This window comes from Rhipicephalus sanguineus, chromosome 8, assembly GCF_013339695.2.
Source record: "Rhipicephalus sanguineus isolate Rsan-2018 chromosome 8, BIME_Rsan_1.4, whole genome shotgun sequence".
In the NCBI taxonomy this organism is placed as follows: domain Eukaryota; kingdom Metazoa; phylum Arthropoda; class Arachnida; order Ixodida; family Ixodidae; genus Rhipicephalus; species Rhipicephalus sanguineus.
The window spans coordinates 96,380,709-96,390,559 of record NC_051183.1 but is presented as its reverse complement, the minus strand read 5'-3'; the positions used below and the strand labels follow the sequence as shown (position 1 = coordinate 96,390,559).

The 9,851-nt window shown below is 46.1% G+C and overlaps 1 protein-coding gene across 1 annotated transcript in view; it reads right to left on the bottom strand.

Annotated features, from left to right (window-relative positions):
* The window catches only part of LOC119402226 (uncharacterized), a 26,197-nt gene extending 21,375 nt beyond the window's left edge, over positions 1–4,822 (bottom strand). Inside the window, exons 1-2 of the mRNA XM_037669359.2 lie at positions 4,615–4,822; positions 3,128–3,300 (exon numbers count right to left, since the gene is read on the bottom strand). Of these exons, the coding sequence (XP_037525287.1) occupies positions 3,128–3,300; positions 4,615–4,728 (287 nt within the window). The 5' untranslated portion in view covers positions 4,729–4,822. The remainder of the gene's footprint in view (positions 1–3,127; positions 3,301–4,614) is intronic.
* Positions 4,823–9,851: the final 5,029 nt, after the last annotated feature.

Genomic DNA, 9,851 nt, shown 5'->3' with positions numbered 1-9,851 from the left:
TTTACAATCTGACGTGCACAAACCTAAATAGATATTTTCCCTATCAGTGAGAGCGACAGAGGGGGTACTTACACAATCATCCTTTAAAGAAAAAAATCGGCAGATCCCACGTACCGTGGGAGTCGATGTTATGCGAAGCATGCGCCAAGTAGGTGACTGTGGCGTAGCTTTTTGTTACTGAGCGACACGTTACAAGATGACGCTAAGCTTTGTATAAATTTTATACGCACACTTATATATGTTGAACAGCCGGAGTTGTTATATACCAGTTGTTTACGGTTGGGTAACGCTGCCAAGGGCAACGTGGGTATTACCAACACCAGAAGCGGTAAGCGTTATGTATTGCTTATACGTGTCCCAGAACGCACGCACGTTTCACGAACCCGTGTGCATGTGTGCAAGAAGTTCTTGACAGTTCTTGAACAGGTTATGATACCGTGATCAGTGAGCACCAGCAGCTGGTCATGACTTGTTATAGGATCCGGTCGTGATCGTGGTGACGAGGGGTCCATGTGTAGTGAAGTATGTGGTATAGAGAGTTGTTGGAATTCGTGGATGCCTCGGTCAGTTCGTCGACAAATTGTCTGTCGACAGAGCCGGTGACACGTCGTACCCTGAGGCCACCCTTCGCGTTGGTGAAGTATAGGCCGCGGAGGATGGTAGGCCTGGATAGTGCAACGTAGACAACTCCGTGGATGGCGCTTGTCGTATTCGTAGACTACCTGGGCGTATGTGGCCTACGTAACCTAGTCTACAAAGCGCCTGTCAATCAACCTGGCATCATCCTCGGTCAGCATGAGGCCATTGCCCAGCCTCGTAAGAAATGAAGATGACACTGCGTCGTTCTAGTGGACGAAGTGCACTTTACGGTGCGGTGATGTGGATATCATATGTAACTATCGTTCATGTATTCCTCCGGGGTCGCACAATGCTTCAATATATCTTGCTGAATCATAGGAATACAAAGGTAATGTATATTAGACTGCTATAAAAGCGGAGCCAACACCTGAACTAGAGACGTTCATCTGATATGACGCCTGTATCGTAGGAGTACACATCGTAGGGGTATCATGTAGTGTTTAATGCTTTCTTGTAAAATTAGTTAGCCAGCACCACAACCACAATTGACGTTGCACCGATATTACGCCTGCGTAGGCTGTTTTTCCAAACCAATTTATAGACCTGGCGTGGCTAAGTGGTAGAATACCGGATTGCCACACAGAATGCTTGGGTTCGATTCCTGCTGGGATCCTAATTTTCATTCTTTCCGTTCGTTGAGTCAACGCTGCCGATGTTGGTTTTCCTTAACGCTCTATAGAGCATTTAAGTTACCAATGTCTGTTCCCGCCGTTCCTGGGTAGATATAAACTGTCAATCACCTGTGGCGCATACCCGTACACCGCGGCCCATGGTAACCGGGTATGTGCCACACGTGTCTAGTGGAAAGGGTTTGACGACGTACGCGACAGGATTTTAACGTTATTCCTGTCATGACCCGGCAGTCATATTCGTCAAATCCTCTTACCCTCCCATGCAAATTTTGGTCTACACCAAGTTAAGGAGGCGATCATGAGAGCACCCAGACGTAGGCGGCTAGATAGATAGATAGATAGATAGATACGTAGATAGAAACGCTCAAAGTGCCAGAGGTTCGCTAAGAAATGCTTCGCATTTAAAATCTTACCAGCCTCGATTATTTCGCGTGTGATGCGATCTTTGCTTTTAGCGACAATGCTACAATCTGATATGTGGGTCGACATGCACACGTGCTTCAGTGAGGGGACAGCCACCCATGCTTTGACCGATCAACATTGTAGAGATGCTCTTTCAACCTTTCATTTAAACACCGACCTGTCTGACCAACGTAATATTTTCCGCATGACAACGGCAGCTGATAAACTACGTTACATAGACAATCTCTAAACTTATTTGCGTGGTTTGTAGTACACGCCTGATTGGGTCTGGAAGCTGCGACAGACATTTTGCACAAACTACTCAATTTTTGTGGGGCCGAAAAAAGCACTTTAACATCCACACGTTGCGCTACTTTTTTCAGATTGTGTGCTATCCTATGCATATATGGAATTACAGCGAAATTCTGTCTCTCTCTGCCAGGTTCGCCTGCGTTAGTGTGGCCACTTGACTTAAGATCACGCAACAACCTTTCGGTGACAGAGACTTGTACATGGTCAGGGTAACCGGCGATGGTCAGCCTTACAGATTGCTCCAGAAAACTTTCTAACATCTTGTGTTCACAAGACTTGCGCAAAGCATTGGTAAAGCAGGATTTTATAATGCCTCGCTTAACTAGTTTAGAGTGCGCAGAATGAAACGGCAGAATTGGCTTATTCCCACGTGGTTGATATATCCAGCAGGAACGGCCATCGTTCAAGAATAACTTGACACCAAGGAACCTAATTTCGCAATTCTCAGACAATTCATGGGTTAGCTCAAAAGGTTCAGAACTATTCCGCATCACATCTAAAACACCAAGTGCGTCAGTTCTGTGCGATGCAACATCGCTATCTATGAAAATAAAAAAAATCGTCAACCTATCTGAAAACGTGTGTCACATTGGTGTTAGCGAAAGCTTCCGAAACGGACCTGTCAAGTTTAGCTAAAAACAAATCACTGATGATGGCAGCAATGCAAGAACCGATACAAATGCCGGCTTTCTGAAGGTGAGGTTTTCCGTCCCAAAGGATGTACGTTGACCGTAGGTAAAAAATCAGTAGTTCTAAAAACCGCTAACGCTAATGCCAGACTGAGTCTGAAAATTCGAGGCCCCAAACTCATCAATACATTCTTCAATGCAGTGTAATAAGGGATTCTGTCCTCTCCTGTCGGCTGCGCTGATTTGCACTCATAATCATGTTGTACCAACACGCCCAATCCTACAGTCTTCTAAGTTTCATTATTAGTAGGACATCCGCAGTAAACGTGTATCACGCTAGTAGGGTGCACAGTCCCGTGTTGATCGTGGGTAAACCGCGATGAATGATGTCATCCTGAGGGAGAGTCACACTCTGAGAGCTTAAGACGGGCGAGACATCTGCATGTCTCAAGACGTGAGATGGAGTTGGGAAGATGAAGGCAACAACTTTGTACTATTTCTACATGCATTTACCATTGCTCCGATGTGGCATCCTTGTAGCTTACTTTCATTAGTACGCTATGATTTGTGTCGTCCTTTTCTTCAGCCACAGCACTAATACATTGAATGTTTGTGCCGTCTGAAAGCTTGAAGACGGATTCCAGGCTTGTCGCCACGAGTAAATACCTGGTACCAGCCTGCAAAAACTGTATTAACAATAGAAGGTTAGTTGTATATCGGTGTGTAAAAATCGTTACTGAGCGCTCCGTAACCAAACATTTTGCTTTCGTTGTCCTGTTCTCCTTTGTGCTATTTGCTGCATCGCTTGGGACGCAAAACTTTGATTTCCATGCTTTTCTTTTTAACGCGGATTGTGAACGTTTCGAAAAGAGCACTAGTCATATGGAAGCGTATCCACGAAAGATTTGTATAGCTGAATATAATTTTCTTCGGAGCTGCCCTGACGTAGGCAATTCGTCATTGTGAAAGTTGGCTGCCGCGACATTTTCTGTTCTCTAATATTTCGTCAAATGGGGAGCAGCATTTTAAGGGCCTGCCCAGTATTATGGTAATGTATTTTTTTCTAATTTCAATGTGCGGTAGTACGAGGAGTACGATAGTTTCTATATGAAACATTAAAAAAGAAGCAAATGAAAAAAATAACGGCGCACTTCGCGCAGCACTCTCCTTAATCTTGGTGAACAGACGTAAAATAATGGATAATCCTTATGTCGTCAAAAGAAGTGCTACGCCATGAGATATACTCCTAATTCGTGTGCCTGGGTGATTCATACGGTGGCTTCTTTCTTTGCAACACAGAATAACACCGGAGTTAGTTGAGATATGTTACGCCATGCAGTATAGTCTATAGACGCACGTTTAGAAAGATGAAGAGTGATATGTGTAGAAATGACTTGAAGGAGAATAGGTGCACATCAAGTGAAACATCTGGTTTGGTACGCTACACTATGGTGCAGGCGACGAGGAAAGACGGGAAAAGCGGAGACAAAAAGCAGACGTGCAAGAAAAGTTTGAGGGAAGTCGACATTATAGCCTCTCTAATTCGTCATTGCCGCGCTTTAGGTTCTTCGAAGTGCAGATAGAATGTCTTTATGGCTCAAAGCTCGGACGGCGGCCACGACCCTATCGATTTCACTTACTAAATAAAATGTTAAGTAGATTTTAGCTGGATTGTCAAAACTTTATATAATGGCTGGAAATGTATTTTTTCTACACATGCGCTGCTAATTAATATGTATCAAACACCGTTTCAAACAAACTTCTCTCATGAAAAAACGCCATGTTTACCAGAACGTATTGCTAAAATTCAGAAATGCGTCGTGGTATCGTATTTTTCTATATACACGCTCAAGAGAAGTGATGAGCGCGAGCGCTTTCGTATCATGTGTGCTGCGCGCACGAAAACAGCTCTCCCAGAAAGGTGACGACACTTCGCAACCTCAGGATAATATTCTAAGAGGAAAGGAGGGCCGAAGAAACATGAGTATGCACGAACTTACGTCGTAGCCGTCCATTCTAGATTTATCGCCCATATTCTTGTTACAACTGGGGGGATCACTCGTAGCCGCACAATGTACAAACGTGCAGAGAGCCAGAGCAAAGGAAGCAATCATTGTAATTTCCTGACGCCGTGGAGGCCGAATGTAGCAGAATTACTACTGGAACAGTAGAGGCTCTTTATACATGCACCAACCTAGGAGCAGAGGCAATACAGGGGAACACAGATCCGTTTATGTAGGTATCGTAACAAAAGATCCATAATGTTCTTTCGCTTTCGTTATTCATTGTTTACAGCAGACTCGACAACGACATCTGCCCAGCTCTGAAGAAAAAAAAATGTACTTTGATTGCTCAAAATCTTTATGATGGTGCATGTGTCAATGTCGTGTTAATGTCGCATTCCAGCAAAATGATAAATTATCGCACTCTTAAAACAACTGACAGCGGAACAAGATCGTAGGCATTTATGTTAACAGTGGCAAGCACCAAGTGATACTATTGTTTCTATTCCAGGCACTTCCATTGGACGAGGTGTTTCTGGTTTTCCGAATATTCAAGAAGAAGTCGCAGTTTCGCCGAAAGGGCGATGCAATGGGTTCGACAGCAACAAACTCGAATGCCATATGAATAAAACATCTAGGACGCTTGAGCTTCGCCTTCAAGAGTAGAACGCGTTAGCGTAATTGGACCCTGTTCGTATCGCATTCTCAATCGCTAGCCGTGATTCGCTTCTCTTTGCACACCTAACCGTGCTGCAAGGAAAGGAACGTCGGTGCGCCTGTAAACTGGGCCTTTCAAAATATCCTAGAATGGCTACTGTATATAAAGTTCCGAAGTGCCCGCAACGAAATAATTCTTCCTTTTGCGAGTTTGCGAGGTACCATTGGCGTGCGAAGGGCTCCCCTTCAGGGGGCGAGGATTCATCGTAGCCCCCCCCCCCATTTTTAAGTCAATATATAGGGCAGACTTTGCCCCTCCCGTTCTTAGGTGACTAGGGGGGCGGTGGCCGCCCTCCCTGCCTCCCCCCGGTTCACACACCTATGCGAGGTCCCCATTATGCGTCCGTAAGGCAACACACGCACCTGGGCATCTGCACACGTTGTTGATGCTGTTGTTGATAATGATAATTATGTGTGTGTGCTTAGATAATCGGGCGCATGTTTTCGCTTAATTTTGGCGAAACACGCTCTTTAGCGCAATCGAGTTAAAAGGCTAGCAGCTGACTTCTTTACCAAACAAAGCCGCTTCAGCGACAGATGTCACCTTCGTGCGGTCTATGCCTTCAACGGCAACTTTCTATGGAAGCACAACACGTACGAAGCCATGGGGTGTCTGTTGAACCCCCTCAAGAGGTAAAATACCACGCAGTATAGGTAGAAGTATAGGGCCGCGCAGGCGCGCAGACCAACTCCGGTGTTGTTGAGGTATCAATAGCGCAAAAGCTACCTTTCTTGCTGTTAAAAAAAGTGTCCCCATCAATTCCCTGGATTTCGCATCTCTGCTTCTGGCTAGAATCTGCGGATCCGAAAAGCATGGCCCACAAGAACGCGAGGGGCAATTTCTAATATGGTTAGTTAAATTTGGGCCACGTTTTATTTATATGAAACCTACAGTAAAATAATGAAGACCGCATTGCTTGAACAGCTTCATGCTGAACTAGCAAATATTATTGCTTTCCAGTTCAGGTTTCATTCATGTTCATACACGTTTCGTAAATGCTGCTTCCGTTCCAGGTTCAGTTTCGGCTGAAATTTATGCTGGAGTACGGTTTTCTTAACCGCTTCCGTTCGACACGCTGATATGTGTTATAAGCATGTCGGTAACTGCCAGCATGCAAAAATATATTTGCACACCGTCACCATGCAGATAAGATATCAAACTATTGTTTCCCGAATGCATAAAACCTCTTACTCTAGAATTCCCCCTTATTAAGTCCGAAATATCAGCCAATCCTAACGTTGGTCACGTCATTAGTGGATGTGGCCAGCGAGAAGAAGCGATCACCCACGAAAGAAGGGCTCTGGAGTTCAACACCTCAATAACATGCACGTTTATTCTGAAGAATACGTGAAGAATTCCTGTTTGTTGCATGCCGTGCCATACACCAATACAAAAAAAATTGTAGTGGCGTAGCTCGGCTATGTCAGGATATACGCAGCATGAGCTAATGTTCACCGTATTATTCTTAGCTCTTCTGGTTGTCTAGGATTAGATTGATTATCATGCTTGATGCTGCTTCAATGCCGCACACACAGGGTATACGTATTATATGATACATGTATATTTATTTTTTGCTCCACGCCATTTCTCTATTGCCACCAGTGTTGCGGAATGGGCGCCTCCATTCCATTCCAATTCTATTCCGGGGAATTAGAACTTGCCGCAATTCCATTCCTTTCAATTCCTCGGAATGAAAAAAATCACAGCATATCCACGGAGTGAATGATGATGAGTGGGCGAAGCGGCGGAGGTTCATCGGTAAACCGTGAATCTTCCGTGAATTCTGCCCAGTACATCATCACCGACGTGAGATCGGGCGCGTTTATACTAAAGGTTCGATGAGAGTTATGACAACTTGCAGTGATGGAGGAAGGAAAAACTAAGGAGAGGCCCTATCGTATCCCAATGCATTGCGAAAAGTGTGGCGGAAGTGACGTCAGATTTATGGGGCAAACAAACCGGTATGGGCCAAACAAAACAGCAGACGCCCCGCGGCGTGCTCTCCACGGTGGTTCACTTCTGCTCGGAATTGTAGTCCCGGCGTAAACTTAGAGCGTATTGTGCGGTTCGCACGCAGTAAAATGTTGCAAGCAGACGTTTACCAGGCTGTTGGTTCGTGGCAGGCCCGAGCACTGCGTGCTGAAATCCTTCGCGGAGCGTTTTTGTGCAACAGTACAGAGAGTACCGGTGCGTGCCGTAATCAAAAACATTCAGCCTCTGCCTCATAATATTCGAACTCACCTCGCAGTAATTTACGCGTTCTGCTGGGCGTTAGGCTTTTCTTTTCCTTTCTCGTAGCCCGATTTCCAAATCTATTGCCCGATTAGCGGTTCTTTGCTCGTGTATATGGAGTGGACGCAGTAGCTATTCGACGCAACGCCAACCTAAGTTGACGTAAATTCACGTCGAAAAGAAGACACCCGTGTATTGTATACGCGATCGTGCACGTAAAGTTTGTAATTCCAGTGCGCACACAACACAAGCACGCAGAGAGCGCACACCGACCGCACAATACATACAAAACGTAGTCCGATAACAACAAGAAAAGTTTATTGACCTTTCGTTTGAACGACACAGCCTCTAAAACGTGCGATGCCTTCAGCGCATGGTATGTATACAGCGCGTCAGACGCCAAAAACAAAATTTCACGTGTGTTCCGAGCTGAGACAACGAGTAAGAAGCAACAGAGCGCACATCCGAGTGCTCCGCATGCAGATACCAAGCCTTAGTGATCAGTAATGAAGCGAACGTATACGTACACATGAAAAGTGACACCCGGTACTGCCCGCAGTGCACGCGATTTGCACAGGGTATACACAACAGCTGGGCATTGCGTAGCTTTCCTAACGAACACACAGAAGGAGCAGCACGCGTGAATCGACTACGCCGCTTGCACGGCGAAAAACAAACAAAAAAAGGCTGCAATAGTTTCGCGACTCGCTCAACGCGCGCACGCGCTTGCAAACGACGAGACGGAAATCGAGAAATGTTTCGCTGCTCCTTCGCTAGGAGGCAATGCGGGCGTTTGCGGTGCGGAGGCTTCACTAATGTGACGTCAGGGCCTCTCCTTAGGTTTTCCTTCCTCCATGCTTGCAGCTGACTTTAATTTTACTTGTACGCTGTGAATTTTCTTTGTTTAATCACGCACAGGAGAAATCGCCCACACGCACTACCTTGGAGGTCAAAATCGAGTGCCTATAGGCTTCCCAAGCAACGCTTAGCGGCGCTGCTGCTCCTGACAGGCAGCGCCATCTCTGGCAGAAAAAGAGAAACTGGGGCGTGATCAGCGAGCGTTTTCCCTTCTCTCCACCGCGTTGCCGCTCGCTTCCGTGCACGTGCAGAGCTCTCGCGGTGCACTTGCGGCCTCTCACAATGTACCACGTGCAGTGCGGCTTCAAAAGGATCTTCAAGCTTGACTGGCACTTCTGAAAAGCGAACTTGATGAAAGGAGAAAGGCTCGTCAATCACGTTAACGGTGAAGAGCAGACGATCGACGACAACGACGCCCGACTCAAAGCGAAATGCATTTCCCAAGTCGCGATTACACCGTGTAGGACGTATACCTCGAGGTAAGTCTCATTCTGTCATGCTATAGATGAATAATGGTCCACATGCACTCCGAAATGAAGCCGTACACGCTATCGATGTTCTGCGGTGTGGACTACGAATCATATGATTGCTGTTTTGATATGGCATGCTTAACAGTAGCAGCCGTGTACTTTCGTGAACAAACGTTTGCGGCGTGCGAAAAAAAGAAATTACACGGCCATGGCCCTGTTTCCTGAGAAGGTTAGAGTCAAGTCCTCCGTGCCGCTGGAGAATCACCCGCCGATTAAGACGCGAGGCAGCTAGCTGAGCTTTAACCACTGTGAAGCAAGATGAAGTGCTCGCCTCGTTTTTTCGGCTCTCGTGTCATGCTTGCAGTCTCTTTTTATGATATCGACTTGACAGGGGTATAAAACCTGCTGCGCGAACGCGGCTACAAAATCGCATAAAGTCAGAAGGTTACTTCAAGGTTGCAATTGCAAAGCAAGTGCCAGTTGTATTTAGCGGCTTAAATATATATCACACTAATAAAGTGACAAAAACAAAGCAAACCTGCAGAACGATGTCAAAGCTTGCTGAAAATGCACGGACGTCCGTTCCGGCGTGATAAAGCAGCCTTCCCGACGCGTGCATTGCAGGCGCCGAACTTCTGACAATGTGCCGAGTTCAGTTGAATTCAACCAACCGCGCAACGCTAACGGTATAACGCGAATGTGAACGTTCAACAACGACGGGTAGGTCTCACGAGCACGGGGAATCAAAACACAAAGTTGCTTCACCTACAACCGTAACTGGACTTTAACAATGCGAGAAGACAGCGAGTAATCATTACTGTAGTCGCTGCGTGCATGCGGCCCGTTACTTACCGATTCAGGTAGTCGGAACGAACGAAAGCGATGAACTCAGACAGCCAAAATAGAAGGCGAGACAGCGCTGTCAGCTATCTACGCTTGCCGCCTTTATTTCTCGT